Source organism: Chaetodon trifascialis, chromosome 6, assembly GCF_039877785.1.
Source record: "Chaetodon trifascialis isolate fChaTrf1 chromosome 6, fChaTrf1.hap1, whole genome shotgun sequence".
NCBI classification, from domain to species: domain Eukaryota; kingdom Metazoa; phylum Chordata; class Actinopteri; order Chaetodontiformes; family Chaetodontidae; genus Chaetodon; species Chaetodon trifascialis.
Genome location: NC_092061.1, coordinates 12,186,691 through 12,209,000, shown reverse-complemented (window position 1 = coordinate 12,209,000; position 22,310 = coordinate 12,186,691). Strand labels below are relative to the sequence as shown.

The following is a 22,310-nucleotide window of genomic DNA, read 5'->3' as shown; positions in this document are numbered from 1 at the left end:
TTTTAAAATCTCTGAGAGGGAGACTAATCATACAGTGAAATTGCTGTTTTATTGAACGTTTTGCATCCTGAGACGAACCTGCCGTCCTGGTCTTTAGTCCACCTCACAGAGCCTCCTGTCGGCCTCGTCTTATAGCAGATCCTGAGGGCATGAGGGAACTCCTGAGGCGACGCAACCCCCGTTTTCCTCACCTGCAGACTCCATCGGTCTCTATGAAAATGCAGTGAGCTGCCATCCTGAATACCAGCCGCACGGCTACACAGGGAAAAGAGCTGGTTCCTCTGCTTCCATTGGCTAGAGGGCATGGAAAAAAGGTTCTGGATAGAGGTTGCTTGTGGGTTCCCTGAACTGTCCCCTGACCTCTCAGATGCAACCCCTGGTACGAGGCCAGATATGGCTGACACAGCGGTGATGTCCACCTCTTCAACCTTTGACACATCCAGGTCACAGCAGTCCAGCACTAAGGTGAAATCATCGTCACTGGTGGTTTCCCACAAATGTGAAGACTGAATAGTTTCGGTTTTAGCTGCGGTCTGTGACTCAACCCCAGACACAGCCTGAAATTCAGCTCCATCTCTTTCTCTGGTGCCACACATGTCCTCCATCCTTGTCGTAGTCTTCCCAGTCCCATCCTGACTCCCTCCAGGCTCTACAGTGCCAGCTCCCACACCAGTTCCTTGTCCAATGTCATCCTCAGCCTTAGTCCCCAGTCCAAGGCAAGGCTCCAGGAACAGAACAACACTACCGCTGATGACGTTCCTGTCAAAATGAACAGTCAGGTCCAGCGCATAGTGTCTGACAAGTATGTGGTTAGTATTGGCCCGGAGTGGAAGGTCATCTGTGTCAGGGTCTAGGTCCCCGTCTGGCTCCATGTGACCACCACCTTCCTCAACAACAGAAATAAAGCTTTATTTATTTATGTTTTTAGAGTTACAAACTTTTGAGTTGCAAATTGAATGAGACTACATTTATCCAAGTTTCAGACAAAACTACTAAACTATAGCTTCCTGTGGGCTGAGGTACTTACTTTAATTTGCGAATTAAGAGCTCTGCCAGTGCACCGCAATGAAGCCAAATCTGTCAGGGTCTGTATGCTCAACTCAAACTTAAGTATCAAACTCCATCTGTTGACACATTCCACATATGTTTCCAAACAGGAAAGCATTTCATGACCCCCATTTTGATCTGTGTTAAGACAGCAGTAATAGGAAAGCACCTCAGCCCAGCACCAGGAACGGCTAACTGTCTGCAGTGGCCTATATTAAAGCTCTCCTGCTGTACAGTATATGAGAGCTTTTGCTGTCACAATCTTTCCATTTAGCCTGCTTGGGGCATGTAGCAGGCTTGGCAAGACATATGTGCAATTACCATTTACAGCAGGAAATCCTCAGAGGTTATTCGGTGCATGAGTATATTCATAAAACTACATGCACAGAAAAACAGCAACAGGAAAAGGCAGAAAAACCTTAATGTCACCCATTACTGGCTGGCTAAAAGTACCAAACTCTGACCTGTACGACCACTACGGTTCCAACAATGCTGCTGAAGTGAGTATTGTTGCGATTATGTTGACTTTATTTCTTCATACTATTACTATGGAATTGAATAACAAAAGAGTGGCTCCAAGAGTTTTGAAATGTGTTGCAATGGGCTTGGAGGAATAAATATAGAGATTAAGGTTTACTAAAGAGACTCTTGTGAACGTTTGAACTGTGGCACGTCAGGACGCATACAGTGTCCTTACAGGCAAAACAGGTCAGACTTAACCTTTCATGCATGCTAAAGTTAGACCAAACAGAAGGCAACGTTACTGCTCCCATTATCAAGGTGAGCCGTCACTTTAGTTTCGTTACTTTACAGACTAAAGAGCAAACATGTTTATCAACTTTAAGTCATGGTTAAGCACCTTGACAAACATGAAGTCATGTGACAGCGGAGTAAAACGTTGTGACTCATTAAAGACAGCACAAAAAGACCAGTCATTTTGAATCAACGCCTGAGCTTTAAATTTAAAGGCGATGTGAAGCTAGTTGCGAGTTTGGCACGAGAGAGTTTTGCTCACTTTACAAGTCTTTAGTCTGCTATTCAAAACTCAACGTCCGAAACGACAAACAGCGGCGCCGCCAGAAATAAACACGCTTCACTGCAGCTTACGATGTATTTAACAACACGCCGAAAAGCAACTATACACAAACGACGCTGGGAATCACAAGCAGACGTTTGCTGTGAATGAAATCTTCAACTGACCTGTATCCGGCATGTCGACGGCGCGCAGTGATGTCGTCACATCGACGCGACAGCGGCAGATTGTAGTCTTTCCCTCACGCTCTTCCCGCCTTTTAAACTCGCTGTGATGTTCATAGTATGTATTCAGTTTATCTAAGATTGATGGACCAAAAGGATGTTTACCAGATAAACGTTATTAATCAGTGAGAAGTTGAATAAACTGTAATGATCATAATGCTGAGATAGAGAAAAGTGTAACCCTAAAATGTGGATAAAACTAGAAATTAGAAGTAATTGTAGTGATGGTATGGCATTTTCATGACTTGAAAATTAAATATAAGTCTGCAATTAATTACTAACAATAATAATAATAATAATAATAATAATAATAATAATAATAATAATAATAAGAAGAAGAAGAAGAAGAAGAAGAAGAAGAAGAAGAAGAAGAAGAAGAATTTATTATAAATAGTCACTGCACACAACGGTGACAACATCTGCATATATTAACTTTTATTCAGGTGCTTCACAAGCATTGTATGCCTGACAAGTTAAAATTCCACATTTAATAAAACACAAGTATGAACATAAGACATAACTGATAAAGAAACATAAATGCAGTCTCTAGTGGTGAAATGCCACCAATATATCTGACACCAACTTTCTGCAATAGACTGCAAGTTTCAAAAATAGGTATACATTTTAATTCTCACAATTAATACACCCACTGTTTGACTGTTTTCATCTTATTTAGCCATTTTAAAAACATTCAACAGTTCATAAATAAGAGATGTACCTGGAAACGAAGCGAACAATATACACGTGAGTATTAATAATGTACAGAAAAATGTATACCCACTTTTGAAATGCTGAGCACATTTACATTACTGACACAAAGTACAAGCTGCAGCATAACACCAATGAAATGAGCTGTTTCATGGATGTCAAATAAAATCAGGTTGTAAATTTCTCCTCTGGAATGTATTCTGAAATATGCAGTAAACACTGTTCACACTGCAAAGCACAGCTGTGCGGAGAGACTTTTTAAAATATTGCATTTCTAGTGAAGTAGCCTATCTCAGTTCCTAAGTAAATAAGGAATTAAATTTGGCACCGTGTGTATCGTAGGAAGTGGTCTATTTACAAACAGGTACAGAAACTACTGGAACATACACTGAGATTGTTACAGTACACTTAGTCACTGAATCCTGCCTACTGAATAATATTTCCAATTAATATCATTATTGCTTCTATTCATCTAAAAAATACATTTCCATAAAATTAAACGCAAAATAGTTTTTCATACCTTTGTAAACATCTTTGTAACTATCTGATGTGATGTTATATACAAAATGTGGATTCAGAGGTAAGCCACATGTAATTTAATCTGCCTCCTGTGAAGTTCCATCAGATAACTCTTAATAAGTTAAACTCCTCTATTAGCTACATGGCCAGGTGCTGTATGTCCAACAATAAAAAGACAAGACTGGCTTAAAGAGTTAAGACAGGGAATTGTGTCTATTTTTCCAGTGCACAAGCTTGCTGCTCTAACGGGCACATGTCACGCACAGACGCCCAGAGTGGAATTTCAAAGGCCCTTTAGCACATAGCAGAATCAGTTATCATCACAAAGTGACTTCAGTTTGGCACCAAAATCTTCTACTCCAAACATTATCTGAATAAACACACATCCATTCACACATCTACAGACGCATATGCACAGAGCACGAGCATTATTGGCACACATACAGGCCCTGGGCCAGAGAGAGGGACTCTACTCTGCTTCTATACAAACCCACAGGAAATGTTTGCAGCATTATTAGGACTTGAAGTTATCTAAAAAAAAAAAAATCAACAGAGCCAAAGCATCTGAAGACTTTACAGTGAAATGCTCAATAAGCTACACTTTGCTTGAGATTCCCACCTCCCTAATTCTATGTGCTCACTCTCCTTTTGCCTCCTGTAACGAACAACTGTGAAATCATAAAAGTTGACATGCAGCAGGCTTTAATAAACACTGCTGGGATGTTGAGAAACTGTGAGTCCTCCATTGTGGACACAATGTACTTCCTGCGCAGGGGAGTGCAGGGGTATCACCAGCAGTTCCTCTCCTCGTTTTTCTCCCCTTTCATCTCATCTTCTCTTTTCCTCTGTCGGCTGTGTGACAGCCTCCCCTTCCTCTCTCTCTCTCTCTCTCTCTCTCTCTCTCTCTCTCTCTCTCTCTCTCTCTCTCTCTCTCTCTCTCTCTCTCTCTCTCTCTCTCTCTCTCTCTCTCTCTCTCTCTCTCTCTCTCTCTCTCTCTCTGACGAGCTGTGGCATCTCAGGAGTTTTCCTCTGGAGCTCTGCGGAAACTCAGACGTTTGAAGGAATCCCTGTGAGAGGGAGAGGACAGAGGAAGGATGAGGGAAGAGGGAAAGAAGACAGAAGGGAAAGATGAGAAATGATGACGATGAGGAGGAGGAGGAGGAGTAACAGTCAGGGCAGGTAGGAGTAGAGATGTAAGGTAAATGTTTCCATGAGCAAAGCACAAAAATAGGAATTTTCATATCAATTACTCACTGTTTACCAACTGTGATGCCTCTCAAAGTTTTCAGTATTAGTCATCATCATACACAAGAGGATTGAGTGTAAGATATTGAGGTTATCGCAACTTGCTTTATACTTTTTTTATATTCATGTGTATATATCAATTTGTGTTGTCATCAGATATTCTTAAACTTTAAAATATCAAGAATCAGATTTTTTATTTTCCTAATATTTTCACATTGTTTTGCAAGTGTTAATATCAGTCCTCATCCTCTCTTGAGAATAACTGATTTCCAGAGGACTTCGGTATTCCTTTGAAATACATGCTCATCCCTCAGCACTGCCGCAAGGTGCATCAGGATTATCAAAGTTGCTCAGAAAAGCACTTCAGCACAATCAGCCTTTAGTAATAGTCCAATCTGGCCATGGAATTGGTTAAACACTCAATCTGTGTACTGTGGCTCTGCCTCAGCTATCAATATTTGTAGAGGTGACACGGACATTGTGAATGGATCTCTGCTCAATTCCATTTGTTCTGCCTTTCCTTTAGGCTCAGCAATCATACGGAGTGATGAAAAGATCAATGATACATCTCTTGTCAAAGCAGTATTGGCTGTTTGACTTGGTGGCCCCGTTTACCTGTTCTCCAGCCGAGGCCTGATGATGGGCTTATAGAGCTCGGGAATCTTCCTCTCCAGCATGGGCCTCAGGCTCTCTCTCAGACGGTTGTAGTTCTTCTTCAGCTCCTGCTGGTACTCTTTCTGGTCCGATGTGATCAGGTGCTTATTCTTCTCTACGGCCTCACCACACCTACATGACAGAGAGCAGAGCATGGTTTGAATCAGCGTTATGTGTGCTATTAAATAACCATGAGATTAAAAAAAAAAAAAGCAATAGAGTTAAACTCAAAAACATATTCAGCAACGATTCTACACAAACTAGTCTTGCTGTAATCCCCTCTATACCCTCAAGTCTTCACAAATGCATTGCTCTGTTTTGTGCTAACATCCTCTAACTACTTGACATAAATTGGACTCCTTTGCATGCATGAAGCCTAAATGAGCTTACAATGTACTTGACTGTAAGAAACTCCTATATACCCATTAGATCTTTCTAAGTACCACCGCTTGAATATGAATTAAACTGTGAGTGACCCTCAAGGCTGTTTTCAAACACAGTTAAAAGGAACAGCAGATGTAAAACTCCGAATCATAAATGATTAACAAATAAAAAGGAAAATGCTTCATGGTGAAGGAGGGCGGCACAAGATCTGAGCTGAACTAAGAGCAGAAAGCAGGTATGGGGTCTCCCCGTAGTCCTCTATCAAGACATGTATAATGGCCAACATACAGAGCAGCCTGATGGAAATCAGAGACTGGGGTGATTGCTAACACATGTCAGAGTTTATCTCTTAGCTTTTAATGAGGGTAATATGGAAACTGCAGTGCCGTGTAACGGTATACAGTAAATACAGAGGGCAAAGAGCATTGAGGACAGTTCACAAGATTAAAAGCCGAGCCATAAAAACATCTCCTGGTACTGCAGCTCTCTATCTGAATTTTTAAAAATGAATTCAACTCATGAGTATCTACAATATTTATGTGTCTTAATTTTAAAATCGACTAAATGAGCTTTCTTTAATGACAAATATGCACGGCTCTTTGTGTATTTGTAAGATCACCCACATCTTTGCCAGTTGCTGAAGGCAGATAATCCAAATTAAGAGCAAAGGGGAAGTAAGACGAGAAGGCAGCAACACGTCAATCACGCAAACAACCTGTCCAAACAATTCCTCTCTTCAAACCTTAATCTGCAAGACAATGTATTTTAGAAATGCCAGCAGACATTAGCTTTTGAGGTCGATTTTGCAGAACAAATAAAGAGACTTTGACTTTTCAAGAGAGAGGAAGAGGATCTTTTTCCTGACTTCAATACAGGGAAACAACTTCTGCTAACATCCTGGTCTTTGTCCAAATGAATGATTCCAGGTGAATCTCAATTAAAAGTCAACAAATTAAGTTACTAGATTTTAATTTTCCCATGTGAGTTTTGTCTGATAATGTAAAAGTACTGAAGAAATATTCTTGCTGTTGTGATTTTGCTGATGTAGCTGTATCTTTGACCTACCCTGAACATCACAGTTCACAGCGAGCATCTGCTCACACATAATGAGAAGCAGTTGAAAAGCAGAATTTACAGTAATGTGTTGAACAACAGATGACAAGTTTGGGTGTGAGGCCTGATGTCTGAGGGAGACAAACGCTGTGATTGCAGAGCTTTCAGTCAGTGGGGAAAAAGCTGACCCATTTAGAAAAAAGTGTTTTCTCGAGTGGATTTTTTCACAACGTCACTGTCAAGAAGATTGGCACACAAAAGGTCCGGTGCCAGCTTGCCTGGATTTAGGATAGAAAATAAACCTTTCCGAAATTACAGTAAATATTTGCCAACCTGCTTGTAGCAATCAAGGCAGCTGGAATGTGACATGAGGGTTAGAAAATGAAAACCACCTTTCGGAGGCAAGCGGCACATGCCCATGAGCGGAGATCACACACATACAAATACTCACACACACGCGCCTGTGGCAGTGACACACGTCTTCTGCACAAAATCAGCATATCCTAACGCCTCCTAAATTATGTTCTGAATATTCAAAATATAATGAAACTCTTGGGAACAATAAACCTTTGCAGTTCTAGAAGAAAACCTGCTTAGTGATGTTAGGAGGAAAAATATCTTCCTCTGTCATATGGGAAATGAAAAAATATCCCCCATCACAGGGAGAAAAATTACTCACATTCCTCTTACTGTACCTGTTCCTTTAACTATCATCTGGTATGTAATTTGGAGGAGATTATGACTTCCATCTCTGTATGTAGACTGACACTCTGCTTAAACAGCAGGATATCAGTCTGCATCAGTCGCAGTTGTCAACGGTGCTCTTTTATCTTCCTACACTGACACAAGTATGGTGTATACATAGAGCATCCTGGAGAAGACTTTCACTCCTTCTGAGTCAAGTCTCACAAAGATACTGAATCTTCTACTTAGAAATCTCTTTGAAGTATTGTTCTATACTTCCACCTACTGAGCCAGTGCCAGCCATTGGGAGCAATAAAAAGAAGCAGAAATGCAAATTCAAGTAAAATAGTTGGTGAACTACTTTAAGTTTACGGCTCACCATAAAAGTTCTTGTTTTGAGGGATTTTTGTGCTGTTTTTCCTCATTTTTTTGCATGACTTTAGTGCCGTGTGTGTAGTCACTAGGTGGTGTTTCTTTGATCGCATCTTACCTCATTATAAACTCTTTGAAACACAGGCGCAGTTTATTGTGGTGACGGAAGAGCTTCGGGTCCGCTGGGATCTCATTCAGGAAGACCTGCGCCACCTCCAATGGGCCCTACAATGGAGGGGGAGTGCAGAGAGGAGGAAAGGGACAAAAACAAGGAGACAGAGTTAGAGAGACAAAGAAAGAGAAAGCGGAGGAAGGAAAGAGAGGAGGTACGAGAGGAAGCGTTTGAGAGCGCGCGAACAAAGGAGGATGAGAATGCCCCTCATTCAGACAGGGGGAAATGACTTCCTAACTGAATGCTTAATGGCAGCTAAGGGCCAAGACGCTGAACTAGAACATGAGGAAGATATCAGATCAGAGAGGGAGCCATGATTAGCCTCCTGAATTGCTAATGTCACCACAAACCCCGCATACACCCACCATTTGGCTCCCATTTGCCCAGTATGAGATCTTGTTATCCTAACTTATATTCATCATAAAACCACAGCACGCTTGCACAGCGCCTGCATCACGACAGGCACAGTTAAACAGCTCTGATTAGCATCAGAAACGCATTGGGCCTCAGTCCTTGGTCTGAGCTGCGGACCCACACGCAGAAATCCAGCCTCCTGTGCTGATTACAGCCGAGAGTTATATGTTTACGGAGCTGCTGAGCATTAGCGTTATGTACACAGCCATCACTTCGGAGCAAGGGACCTGTCAGATTAGACGCTGGAAGATAAAGCATAGGAGGAGGGAGTGCAGACGCTGTAGCTAGCTTCATCATTACTCCAACATTCACCATGCTGGCAGGACCTGGAAGCTATCAGATCAAAGAGACCTCCGGTTCAGCACGCCATGCAGCAGAGACATGAAAGGAAGAGGGGCCATGAATTGACGTTTTAACTAAATCAGGGGAAAAGCAAAGGAAGGATTAGGGTTATGGATGGGGTGAAGGCTTTGATGTGTGATCACTGTCATGTCTCCCACCTGCACTCTGTGACTACAATGGAAACTGTAAATGTGATAAGATAAATAGAGGTAAATTATTCAGGTTTATTTTCCCTTGCACATTAAGAAGGAACACTCAGGGGGACAAAGGGGCCGTGTGTGTGATGCAAAGAGCAATCATTTTGGCGGAACTGCCATCATTTGGTTAAACACAAAGTAAGAGATCATTTCAGCTATAACAGGAGCAGACATTAGCAGAAAGTAGAAGCAGTGCCTTCGTACACAGAAAATCCACAATGCACTTACCTGGTTAACAGTTGCTCCCACAGAGCCTTGAAGCAGCATCTGTAACATCTTAGCATCAGGCTGTTCTCTATGCGTGGCCACTGCAAGCTCTCTAGTCTTCTTCTGCATGTCCTCTATGGCCACCTCAATCGGAGTCAGGTCAAACTGCAAACAAAGAAAGAGGAATGGACAAATTTATCATTATCATCTAGCAACAAATATGGAGAAAAGCTGCTCCATGTTCTGCACCATGAATTTGGCACTTGCCTCCTCTTTCTGGATGACGTTGATGCGAGTCTTGACGTAGGGGAAGGCGTGCATGGTGGTGAGGATGGTCTTCCTCTTGTACTGCTCGTTGAGTTCACCCCGCGGCCGCCCGCTCTTGGTGAAGGGCGTGGTGTACATGAAGCGCCGCAGGTTGAAGTTCTTCTCAAAGTTTGTCATCCGGTCTTTCATCTCGTAGTCATCAAAGAAGGGCTCCACGTACGTGATCTGGATATATGCCTGGAGAGGAGTGGAGTTTACATATTTTTGGTAATGTAAAGATTAAATTAAACCAGCGGGATCGTTAATATCTTTTAATTACAGTACAGACATGAAGCACAATCAGCAGTGTGACCTTACAGTCACCTACCTTGTTGGGGTTAAGTTGTTTTCTGTTCACCGGTGTAGAGTCCTTGATCATCACTAATGTTTCGTCTCCAAAACACTGACTGTAGAAGTTCTAGGAGTGGGGGAAATTGTGTTAGTACACAGATTCCAAATATAGTCAATTGTGATTTTTATGCAAACAGAAGACAGATTTCATTACCATTCAAGGCTGTTCATGTAAGAATAAAATGATAAAAAAAAAGCTCTTGAAAGCATGAAATAATTTAAATTTCATTTAGCAACTGATTCACTGACTTGTTTGATTCAAGAGTGAGGCTGACATTGTATTGTTCTAAATGACATTATTTCTCCTCTTAAGCATGCAAATGAATTCCAAGTTTTCCAAGCTCTCTAAAAAACTCACTCAAAGCAGATGGATGATTGTGAGTCTTGCCCTCAGTCATTCTGTTCACTTCAAGTCTCTCAGTCATTATCAGATTCAACCAGTCCAGCCAGTCACCATCTTCCCCTTTCACTCCACCTCAATCACACATTCATTCGCAACATGCATATTAGCGCACGCACGCACGCACGCACGCGCGCGCGCGCACACACACACACACACACACACACACACACACACACACACACACACACACACACACACACACACACACACACACACACACACACACACACACACACACACACACACACACACACACACTCTCTCCTCTCTCTCGTACCTCCAGCCTGTGTGATATCTCAGGCAGATGTGTGATCCCTGGCTCCTTGTAAATGAATTCCCGTTCGTCCAGGTCGCCGAACTTGGCCCCATAAAAACCGACCCGGAAATAGGTTCCAAACATCCTCTTATGGCCCTGGGGGGAACCAAAGAGAGGATTTTATATTAGTTTCTAATCAGTATGACAATGCTAACATATTCTATCTCATTATACTAATAGCTTTTTATGGGGTCTTTATTGTGAAGAGCACTTTGAAGAGTTCAGTTTAAAATCTGCTCTGCCTGTGAAGCATTTGAAAAAAATAATGTTAATTGTCTTTTTCAAGGATCTTAGTTATCCAAAGTCATTCTAAAGGAACAGGTTCTACGTACTTAAGAAATACTGAATAAAGACATTTAGGCTTTCCATTCTACAAAGGATCTACATGATCTACTACAGTATGTCACTGCCTTCTTATTGCTACTTTAATCTTAATCGAATAAACCAACCCCTGCAGTGCCATACTGCTATTACCTTCTGGATGATGTTATCGAAGGCTCTCTGCAGTTTGTCATGAGTGGATGCCAGTTTTCTGAAATCTCTGTGAGCCTCCAGGATTGGTATGATGATCTTGTAGACCTCATTCACTGCCTCGTAGAGACCACCCTGATGAGACAGCCATCACTGCGGGTTAGCATGACCGCATACAGTATAGAAAGAGGGAATATTTGCTTTTAACACAAAAAACATCAAACCAGATGTTCCATGGCGTGACCGCCGTAATATATACCATTACCAAAACATGTGCAAACATCTGCTGTACCCGAATTCTATACTACACACTGTATTGTTAACTGTCAACTTCATAGTTACTGCATTAAAACTACTTTAAGGAGGACGGAGTCTTTTGTGTAACACTTTGTCCACTTTAATTCCTGCTTGGAACTATGTAAATCATCCTAGTAAACATTACTAAAATAAGGTGATTTGCACAGCTAAAGGTTTCGAGGTTAACACTGAATATAATCCCAAATATCAGCGCAGCTTCATTGTCTCACATTGCTGAAGAGCTCAGCAGCCTGCTCAAGCAATCCCACCAGGCCGCTCTCAGTGAAGTAGCGTCCCGAACACACCCCGTCCTCATCCGGGGACAGGATGTCATCTGACACTGCCGATTCCTCCAGCACATTGGGGGAGATGTTCTGAGGAGACAAACAGTCAGCTAATCAATCAATTAGCCCTCCTAATCGAAAAATCAGTCACATGGCTGACTTTAAAAGGAGATGTCCTACAGTGGGAAATGGAACTAATTTGATGAGCATCCGATCAATGACCTGCTGACTGCTGCAGGTAAAAGTGTCCTGCACCAAAGCGCCTCAGAGGTCCTGTGTGTGACACAGCTCATCGATAGCAGCATCTTCATAGTTACTGTTATAACTGTTTGTTGTCAGTTCAGGGAAACAGTCTGTTCACATGTTCCCACAGGAACACATTTGCCTTTTTCCCCCCTTCAACTTCAAAGGCGCTGTGTTAAGCAGCGCTACCAGGGGACCATATTTATATGTTGACGTTATGAGTGTACAGCTCCCCCCTCTGGACACACACACCCAAATTTGGAAATATTCCGTGGGGAGATGAGTGATGTGGTGTGTTGTGTAGGGGAGGGTCTGCCTGTGTTCAGCAAAACAACTGTCACGACAAACAAATGATGAATGCTTATTTTGTGTGTTTTGCGACTGTTCCTGTTTTCAGTCTGAACATGTGTCTGCTATTAGTTCCTTGCTAATTTGGTGAGTCTATCCGTATTTGTGCTCTCTACCTGGAAGGTGACGCTGCCAACAGGCAGGTACTTGTGATCCTCCAGCATGCTGAGGTACTCAGCCACGAGGGCAGCAGCGTGCACCAGACACATAGCCGACTCAGTGTAACACTTCCTGTTGTTGTGTTTCTCTGCCATGTTCTGCAGCCAGGTCAGACGGAGGTCAGGAGACGTCTGGTAACCCTTCGCTATCCTGGGGGGGGGGGGGGGGGGGGTAGGATATTGTTCATTTTCTTCTTTTCATTTTCATTTATATGACCAGGTAAAGACTTGGAACCAGTTTTAAGACAATAAATACAACAAATACAAGAAACCAATATGCACAAAAGCAGTAAAGAAGCAAATACAGGTTTCAATATTTCTATATGAAACGGGTCGTTCATTCAAGTGCTGCAGTCCTGATGTATTTAGTGGCTATATCTATGTCAATATATTTTGGCAGACTTTGAAATATTCAGCTTTCACTCTGCTTTTTGATATCTTTTACGGTTCTTTAAAGTATCACACTCTAAGTTTTATCCCCTTTTCTCCAGTCCTTTTTGGCATTTATAATGGCTGTGTATCCTGTTGAACACAATACATGTAGAGATTGAATATCTAAAAACAAACAAAATGAGTGCATGACCGTGAGTGTAGCAGCGATGAAAGTATTTGGGTCGATTAGCGTTTTTATGGGCAAAAAAAAAAAAATATGGAAAATGTTTTCCTGTTCCTGGAATGCATGAATAATCATTAGCCTAACAACATGGGAATAAATCTAAAACACTGAATGAATTTGTTTATAAAGCAGGTGAGTCACTATACTATACTTACAAATGAATTCAGGCATCTGGAGACCAAATGTTTTGTGCATCAATGACCTGTGTGTTTGGGAGCTTGGAGGTGGGGCGAGTCTAGGTATGGCTGTAAAGCTAATGGGTCATTCTGTGCAGCCGCCAAACACTCACCAGGTGACTGGGACCAAAACCCAAACAGAAAGGTGCATGATAAATGACACATGTAGGTGACATTAGAGCATGTGAAGGTAAAGTGCCTAAATCAACATACAGCACATGTATGCTCTCTTTGTCTCAGTGTTTCCCCCTTCGTGTTCTTGCACACACTCATACACACACACTGTTTGCATTTGCATATACACAAAGCGGGATCAGAGGACTAAACTGCTACCACATGGTTACCATAGTGAGGGCACCAAATAGAAGCAAAACAGCCCAGACCACAGAGAAATAGGAAACAGCAGCGCAACATAGAGAGAAGCCACAGGGTGATGAGAGAGGGAGAGAGAGAAGACACTGAGGTATTTAGAGACACTGAACACAGAGAGAGACAGGGAGACAGCCTTTTACTGGTGATGCTTTCGGTTTCTCACCTGTACATGAGGTCCATGAGCATCTCAGGATCTTCCTGGAATTCCCTCATCTTCACTGTGTCTGACAAAATACTGTTGAGGTTTCGTAGAAGCTCATCCACCTGAAATCAAAGACACAAGAGGCATGTGTGAGGCTACAATACGATCAGCATCAGCAGCCTTGTGCACGATTGTGGGCATTATTCTATACCTGTGAGGGCAGCTGAGTGTTCTGCATGTCCGTGTCCTCCTCTGCGTAGGCCAGGATGGTGCGGAGTGAGCGTCGTAAGTATTCCTCCTGGAAGTCTGATGACTTGCCCACCAGTGAGGCCAGAGACATGGTGACCTGCATCTTCACTCTTGAGAAGTTCTGACCAAGACAGAAGAGACCACAGTGAACATCAGCGTTTAACACTGCAGAGTTCATCACACAGTAAGACAAAGTGCAGTTCATGTGATTAAGGATTTCTCCAAAAATGTAAACTTTTTTTCCTTTTGATATGTTCCCTGCAAGCTAAAGAAAAAAGTATAATACATTCAATGGCTAGAAATGGCTCACTAACATACAACAAACATGAACATCCCTTTTTCTGGCCCAATTTGACTACATTTTGCCTCTAAATTGCTTGTTACCAAAAAACTTCCAGTACTATTCAGGGCATGTATTTACTCCAACAAGAGAGGCTCTTTATCAGGCACAAATATGTTTGTTTGTCAGTTCATAAGTACCATATTAGTCTTAAAATTGACATTATTAATTTCCTTTTTTATTCTTGTGGTCTATTATACCACTTGTGTTGGCAACAGATATGAGATACAAATGCTACTGTTGCTGTTCCTTCAACCACTATGACTACCACTACTACTACAGCTGCTACTATTAACTCCATTAGTTATTTCCATCCCAAAACTAACAAATATTGGGCAGAACTATGATTCTAAATAATGATCTACTTTGAAAAAATCTGAACAAAAGCTATTATAATATATGGCATAAAAAAGTGCATCAAATCTTTTCTGCCAGAGTCTGTATGTTTAAAACTACAGACAAACAAATATGTATGCTTAATTGTATAGAAAATATTTCTATCCCCTTTTTGGTAATTCAACCACTCTTCATCTGACCTTCAAGTTCCCAACAGAGACAATATAAAATCTAAATAAACTACTAAAATAGACATAAACTGAAAATCATCAAATGTTGCATGTAAAAAGGATCTTCTTCTTCTCCTTCTTCTTCTTCTTCTTCCAAAATCTTTTCAAACTCATCATCTTTGGAAACACTTTGCTCATGGCATGCTCATTTCAGTAATTCTATCCCTATTTGGCAGCACACAAAATAAGAAAGCTGCGACAGATATGTTGACACAATTAGAAAAGAATAACATTGGTGAGCTGCTCTTGTTTTTTTCTGTCCTTAATCTTTGTCCCCTTGTCCCCTCCCTTTCCTTGTCTCTCCATCCTTCACACTACCTGTCTGAGATAACAGGCCTGACAAACACCCCTCCATCCTCTGCAGCGAGGTACGTGTGTGTGTGTGTGTGTGTGTGTGTGTGTGTGTGTGTGTGTGTGCAAGTGTGCAAGCGTGCGAGAGACAGAGTGTGCTTGTGGATGTGTGAAGTCCCATCTATCTCCAGCATGACCAGCTAAGCGGGAAATGATCTCCCATTAGCAGAGACATAATCACCCATGGATCATCTCTACGGCCCCATTCTGTTCAACTGAGCATGGAGCCAGAGCCTAACCACCCATCACTACCCTCTAACTCAGTGTGTACATGTGTGTGTGCACTGAAAAGTAGCCTAAATGATAGCTTGAGTCAACACATAACCCTCTTTGTCTTTCTCTCTCCTTCTCTTTCTCATCTGCCCTCTTTTCCTCCAGCTGTCTTTCCAACCTTCCCATAACTGGACACGTTTTAACCGCAGGTATCTGCTTCTCAGTGATTTGTTCCATTTCTGGAAATGCAGCCGGGTATATTTTCTTTTTATTACAGCAATCTAAAATGAAAGTAAATGACGGAGAGAGGGGAAAAGTGTGTGTGACAGACGGAGAGCAAGACGAGGGCAGATGAAGGGATGACAACATAAACAAAGGAAGAGGCAGAGAGTAAGTGAATGAGAGAGTCTGTGTGAATGAGTCATACGGCTGCTACGCTAATTCAGATCACAGTTCCCTCTGTATACACCATATAAACAAACATATGCTGGGACACGCAGATGGCAAATACTCTCTTTAAACTGGAGATACTGTGTGTGTGTGTGTGTGTGCGTGCGTGCGTGTGTGTGTGTGTGTGTGTGTGTGTGTGTGTGTGTGTGTGTGTGTGTGTCAGTGTGCTCCACAGGCTGGTGTCTGACTTTCATTAAAGTGTACAGACTGTAAACACAGGAAATATCGACTGCAACAGCAGTTATCGAACGAGCAGAGAAAATGAAAGAAGATACTGTATCCTAAACCTCCTTCCCTTCAGATCTGTCTCTTTTCTCTCTCTCTCTCTCTCTCTCTCTCTCTCTCTCTCTCTCTCTCTCTCTCTCTCTCTCTCTCTCTCTCTCTCTCTCTCTCTCTCTCAGCCCTTGAGGCACATATACTTTCACACATATGTGCTGAAACACACACACACACACACACACACACACACACACACACACACACACACACACACACACACACACACACACACACACACACACACACACACACACACACACACACACACACACAGAGGTCTGGCTGTCATTAGTTAAAGAGGGGTAGGAACATGGGGAGGCAGACAGTGACATATCTCTCTGCTCTCTACTCAGAGACACATCCTTCAGCAGAAACTTTCTGCGGCACGCTCAAAATAGACATGGAAAAGACATTAAAGCCGAGCAGGAGAGGAAAAGTGGAGAGGATAAGACAGGATGTGTGCGACTCCCTGTTTCTATGTGCATCATAAGCAGTTCTCTCATGTGCACTTAGATTAAATTTAATCTGACATAAATGCAATTTATTCTGCAGTCTTAGATGTTGGATAAGGTTTTATCTGACAGGAAGGTTAACACTTGCCTGACATTTGCTTTGTGTGGGTGTTTAGATGTATGTGTGCATCTTTACAACCCACTGAAACATGTGCACGGTACCATTTTTTTGTGTGTGTGTGTGTGTGTGTGTGTGTGTGTGTGTGTGTGTGTGTGTGTGTGTGTGTGTGTGTATGCTTACACTGGCATTGCTGTAGCTGTATCTCATGATGAGGTAGAGGGTGGCACAGGCCTGGCTCCTGTTCTCATCGACAGGGCTGCTGCAGTACTGAAGCACCTTCTGGCACAGGTCCGCACACTGCTCCGCCTCCTCCTCAAACAACAGGTCCCCAAACTACACACAAACACACAAGCAGACAAATGAAACCACATTCAAGGTGATATACACGGACAGACAGACAGACAGACACACGCACACAGACACACACATATAGATACACAAATAATTCAGGCTTGTATCAGCAGCTTGCCGCCCCCACAAGCAAATAAGGACATTTAATTTAGACACAGATAGTGTTTGTGTATACACACCCACCCACACACACCTCCTCCTAAATTTTCACTAAGTGCAACCAAACACACACGCGCGCGTGCACACACACACACACACACACACACACACACACACACACACACACACACACATACACACACAGATGTTAGTTTTTCATCACTTTTGGTTCCATTACATAGACTTAAATTAGTTTTGTGGAGACTAACCATTACCATTATCAGAATCACTACTTGGCTAACCCTAGCCTTTACTCTGACCTTAGTCTTCATCCTAAACACACGTACATACACACGCACCCATGCACACACATATATTAGAAAACAGTACCTTGACCACAAGTCCTCTGAGTGTGCTGAAGGTGTGAGAGAGGAAAGTGGTACTCTGGTTGCAGGTGAGAGAGTGGAGTAACACCTTCAACACCCCACCAACCACGCTGTCCTTACACTCAGCCAATGGCACTGCCTGGACAGGAAACAGATGAAAAAAAATTAACAAATCATAGCAGACAAATGGTAATACTGTGAGTACACTCGGCAGCCACTTGATTGCAAAACTACACAGATGTGTTTCAGGCTAAGACCGAAACATGTGACGTGTATAGATAGCATCACATCACGCCAACTTTGTGCTCAACACATTTCACATTACACTCTGAACAATTACAAATATTTACCTTTGCATTCAATCTGTTTTTTTTTACTCTGTTTTATGGTAACTACATGACATTGTGCTAGTTTGGACAAACTGAGTACTTTCAAGCCATTCTCAAGAAAGCTGATCAGGGTTTGCTCAGAAACCCTCAAAAGAATTTTTTAATAGGGATTCTTGATGAAAGATAATCTTTTGTTGACTCTTGGATCTCGTTGCATCTGCAAAATATTATGAAAACCTGACAAGATTACAATCTAATACCAAATGCCAAACTGCCAAAGGACTGCATTATATTTTTCCTCGTTCATGCTCTGTACATCCCCCCGCGACCCCGAAAGGGATAAGCGGCATAGAAAATGGATGGATGGATGGATGGATGGATGGAGGGATGGATGGATGGATGGATGGATGGATGGATGGATGTACATGCAGTGTTCAAAGATATCGCATGACCCGCACCTGTACAATGGTTTCCAGCAGGTCCAGCACTATAAGGTTACTCTCCGTGGCTAAGTTTCCACTGATCAGAGCCTCCTGGTCTAACTCTGCTTTAGTCCTGATGGGAGGTGGTGAGAGTAAGGCAGGTATTTAGAGAGGAAAGGACAGACAGTGATAAAGCAAGGAGAAATCAAGCTGTAACTTACTTATCCTGTTTCTCATTGGTTTGTCTCCACTGAGTGAGGTCTTTCCTCCATCGTAGGTGCTCTCTCTGACCCATGGTCCTATCCATCCCTGTGAGGGATTCAACAGAAGCTGATCATTTGGCAAAAACAGCCAGTGAGGAAACTGATAAAAGACTGATTCATAATTGCGGATAAATATTAAACAATTAGAAATGTATTCTCACAATAATCAAACTTTGACTTGGTGTCCATACATGCAGAGTATATTCATATTGAAATGCTGTTCAACACAGACAAAATCCCTGAGTGCCTAGGACAGACTGCGGAACCTGAAACTGGTTCCTGCAGCGACTTGCTGACCGTACATTTATAAAATACTGATAACATTTGTGTCCACTCATTTTGGAGGGAGTTCATGTTCAAAATTTTGAAATATTGCAGAAAACGCAGATCCAGATTTGACAGACACGCAATCCTGAGAAGTACCCCTTAAATGCAAGGAGATACACTACCTCCAACTCGTTTCATCATTTCCCCGCGGGCTCCCATTCCTCTTAGCAGAGCTTCTTCCAGCTGCAGCTTGGCCTGATGAGATTTCTGTAAGGCCTGGGTGCTCACTTTGTCAGTGCTCTGCTTACCCTAGAAGCATGCATAAAAACACATGCACCAAGTATAAACACAAAGCGGGTGCAGTTTTAATATTTTATGATAGATGCATTTAACCTTAAGCTGTATGATAAATAAACATGCAGACAAAATACACAGCCACGCCATGCAACGTTTCCACCTGTATTTATGTAAATGTAAAATGAATTCAAGTGACTGATGCACATGAGCAAACTGACCCTATACTCAAAGCAGGACACACAAATAGTGAGGAGCTCCAGCAGCTTGTTGAGCTGGGAGGGAGGCATATCTATGGTCCAGCGCTGAATCAGATTCCTGTCAGCATTCTTCATCACCCACAGGAAACACACCAACAGATGGCGACTGGTGTCTGCTGCCAGGGTGGCTACGGATTTACCTTGCTGTGAAGGGGAGAGGAGACATACAGCACAGTAGTTCAGTCTTTCATACCCAATCATGATACTATCACCTGTTACCAATCAACCTGTTTACCTGTGGAATGTTCCAAACAGGTGTTTTTGGAGCATTCCACAACTTTCCCAGTCTTTGGTTGCTTCAGTCCCAACTTGTTTGAAATGTGTTGCTGGCATCAAGTTCAGAATAAGCAGATATTTACAAAAATTAAGTAAATAAGGTACAACATGAAATATATTGTCTCTGTGCTGTTTTCAAAAAGGATTACCAAATTATCACATTCTGTTTCAATGTTTGTTAATGTTAAAGCTGCAGTAGGTAACTTGTATAAAAGTAATTTTTTGTCAGATTTGATAAAACTGTCCCTATGCCCCGACAGCAGTACATGAAACATGTAATCTGTGAAAAAAAAAAAAAACGGCTTCATTGGTCCCACCTACTGCTCCTACTGCGCTTTGCAAGAATCCACCGTGCCCGACACAAAACAACCAATCAGAGCCAGATGAGCGTCTGAGGGAGTGTCTGACATCTGTCAATCACTACTCACACACGCCGCAAACTGCCCCCTCCCTCCACTCATGATGCCTGCTGCCGCTCAGTCAAACAGCTCTGTGAGTGGCGTCAGGAGGCTAGTGAAAGCGATGGCGGAGCAACAGTCACCTGCAAAGCAGAAACTGCCCATACCGCCGCTGCCAACAACAGCATATACGTCAACAAATAACCATAAAGCTAATATGGTGATTGTTACAGTAACACTCGGCAGCGCATACGATATGTTAGCAACTGTGATGTAGCAGCTGGGCAGAGTTAGCTTGTTTCTGATGCTAAGGCTAACATTACTGCTTGTCATGGCAGACGCTGCAGGGAGGAGGGGCTCGGAGGCAGGGCATGAGTGCAGCGGAGAGGGAGGGGGAGTGACGTGGAACTTGTGTTGGTTCAAATTTTCAGGCTAAATCTGCTCTCATCTCGATCTTACCTACTGCAGCTTTAATGTACCAGAAGTCAAAAATCAAAGTGATGCATACAAAACAGGGTCCCATTAGTATAGTATATACTAATATATATAGAGAGAGCGTATAAGAAGAGTGCGTCTAACAAACTAACAGTATATCATTCACAAGCTTCTCTAAAGCACTAACATGGCTGGTCACTTTCCACACTGGCTTTAGTCAAGTACGGTCCTCTTCCCCATCTTCATAGGCATTAAATCTACAGCAGATTAATTTACCTTCATTCGTGTGATGATGAATCGCTACTATAGAGGGCTACTGCTGCTTCACTGTGTGGCAACTTTGATAAATGTAGCCATTAACCTCCTAGTGCTCTAGGTGTCCCACCTAAAACCTGGTTTCCAGGTCTCTGTTTCACAGCAGGACTGAGTGAAGCTTACCAGAAGCAAACATCAAATATTTGTAGCATGCAATCAAAAGCATCCCTTGTCTATTTGAAAATATGTTTCATGTGTAAAATCATTTCTGTTGCTAAGAGTAAAAGATTCAAAGATTGTTTGAAGGGGAACTGCCTGAAAATGAGCAACAAGCGCTCTGGCAGCCATGTTTGGATTTGTGATGGATACCAGGCCGATGGCTCAGTTTCGTGAAAATCAGTTTTTCTGCAACAGTATTTCATGTTACAACATACAAAGAACCGATTCATGTCTTGGAAAGCAGCAGAGAAAGAGGAGGAGAATGGCAGTGCTCAGTTTTAGTGCCTGTGTTGTTGCTGTAGCTACATTTGATGGATGTGTTTGTCAGGGAGGACGGCCCTGTTCACTTATGATGGCAATGCCTGCCCATAAACCATCTCCGCATTAGAGTGTGTGTGAGTGTGTGTGTGTGTGTGTGTGTGTGTGTGTGTGTGTGTGTGTGTGTGTGTGTGTGTGTGTGTGCATGTGATTTTTCAGGATGGATGAAGTGTGTGTGTGGCTATGACAGCTAATCAATCTACCTCAGTGCACCTCACCTGTTCGGAGGCAGAATACTCACAGACACACACACACACACGCCGACGTGCACTTTTGAACTTTGAAAAGCAGTGAAAAGAACACAACAATCATGATCATCTTAAAATTAACAATTTGTTTTAGATTTTTACCATGGATGCCATGGAAACGAGAGCGTTACGTCCCAGTGTGTTGAAAGGGTTCCCGGCAATCGCCATGGCAACAGACTGATTGATGGGTGGGACATTTTCAAGGTCATCCTCAGGTCCGCCCGTCTTGTTTTTCCCGCCTCGCGTGTCAGAAACTATGGAGATGAACAGGAGTCAAATATGTTAAACTACGGCTTCGACACCACTGAGTCTTCGTCAGAGTTAAAATAGGAATCAAACATTAACACACGCCTGATTCTTATAGTTCCTACATACTCTACATGGACTATATGTGCGAGAAATGATAAAGGACTTTATGGGTGAACAAGGACTTCAAATGCATGTAACTGAATGGGCATGCATGCATTTATGTGTCAGAGCGTTTGTGTGTATATACCAGTGAAATCCAGATAGTTGGTGGAGTCGATGATAATCCCCACCAGAGAGAGGTAGAGGGCAGCCACCTTGGCTCTGACCTCGGGTTTAATACAACGATGGTCGAGATCATGGGAACACAGCAGGCTGTAGATGGCATTGATGGCCTTTCTTTGGACCTTTCCCCTGTCAACACACATATATATGTTTCAAATTTTACTGAATCCACCAATTACATTACAAGTATACACGATTCA

The 22,310-nt window shown here is 42.5% G+C and overlaps 2 protein-coding genes across 4 annotated transcripts in view; both read right to left on the bottom strand.

The window, feature by feature from the left end:
- aopep (aminopeptidase O (putative)) overlaps positions 1 to 2,276 on the bottom strand; it is a 75,830-nt gene extending 73,554 nt beyond the window's left edge. Inside the window, exons 1-2 of one of the 2 annotated variants that reach the window (XM_070965126.1) lie at positions 2,248 to 2,276; positions 79 to 883 (exon numbers count right to left, since the gene is read on the bottom strand). In XM_070965126.1, coding sequence (XP_070821227.1) covers positions 79 to 883; positions 2,248 to 2,260 — 818 coding nt within the window. In that variant the 5' untranslated portion in view covers positions 2,261 to 2,276. Of the gene's footprint in view, positions 1 to 78; positions 884 to 2,247 lie in introns of those variants that run through there. The other variant, XM_070965127.1, reaches the window with a different exon arrangement.
- A 2,186-nt stretch (positions 2,277 to 4,462) lies between these two features.
- Positions 4,463 to 22,310, bottom strand: part of dock8 (dedicator of cytokinesis 8) — a 49,952-nt gene continuing 32,104 nt past the window's right edge. For both annotated transcript variants that reach the window (XM_070964122.1, XM_070964123.1), the window contains 20 exons: positions 22,076 to 22,239; positions 21,682 to 21,833; positions 19,392 to 19,574; positions 19,059 to 19,185; positions 18,568 to 18,655; positions 18,383 to 18,479; positions 17,600 to 17,734; positions 16,940 to 17,092; positions 13,950 to 14,108; positions 13,760 to 13,860; positions 12,391 to 12,583; positions 11,630 to 11,773; positions 11,106 to 11,237; positions 10,593 to 10,727; positions 9,890 to 9,979; positions 9,523 to 9,759; positions 9,277 to 9,420; positions 8,042 to 8,148; positions 5,392 to 5,562; positions 4,463 to 4,598 (listed from right to left, as the gene is read on the bottom strand). In XM_070964122.1, coding sequence (XP_070820223.1) covers positions 4,547 to 4,598; positions 5,392 to 5,562; positions 8,042 to 8,148; positions 9,277 to 9,420; positions 9,523 to 9,759; positions 9,890 to 9,979; positions 10,593 to 10,727; positions 11,106 to 11,237; positions 11,630 to 11,773; positions 12,391 to 12,583; positions 13,760 to 13,860; positions 13,950 to 14,108; positions 16,940 to 17,092; positions 17,600 to 17,734; positions 18,383 to 18,479; positions 18,568 to 18,655; positions 19,059 to 19,185; positions 19,392 to 19,574; positions 21,682 to 21,833; positions 22,076 to 22,239 — 2,764 coding nt within the window. In that variant the 3' untranslated portion in view covers positions 4,463 to 4,546. The remainder of the gene's footprint in view (positions 4,599 to 5,391; positions 5,563 to 8,041; positions 8,149 to 9,276; positions 9,421 to 9,522; positions 9,760 to 9,889; positions 9,980 to 10,592; positions 10,728 to 11,105; positions 11,238 to 11,629; positions 11,774 to 12,390; positions 12,584 to 13,759; positions 13,861 to 13,949; positions 14,109 to 16,939; positions 17,093 to 17,599; positions 17,735 to 18,382; positions 18,480 to 18,567; positions 18,656 to 19,058; positions 19,186 to 19,391; positions 19,575 to 21,681; positions 21,834 to 22,075; positions 22,240 to 22,310) is intronic.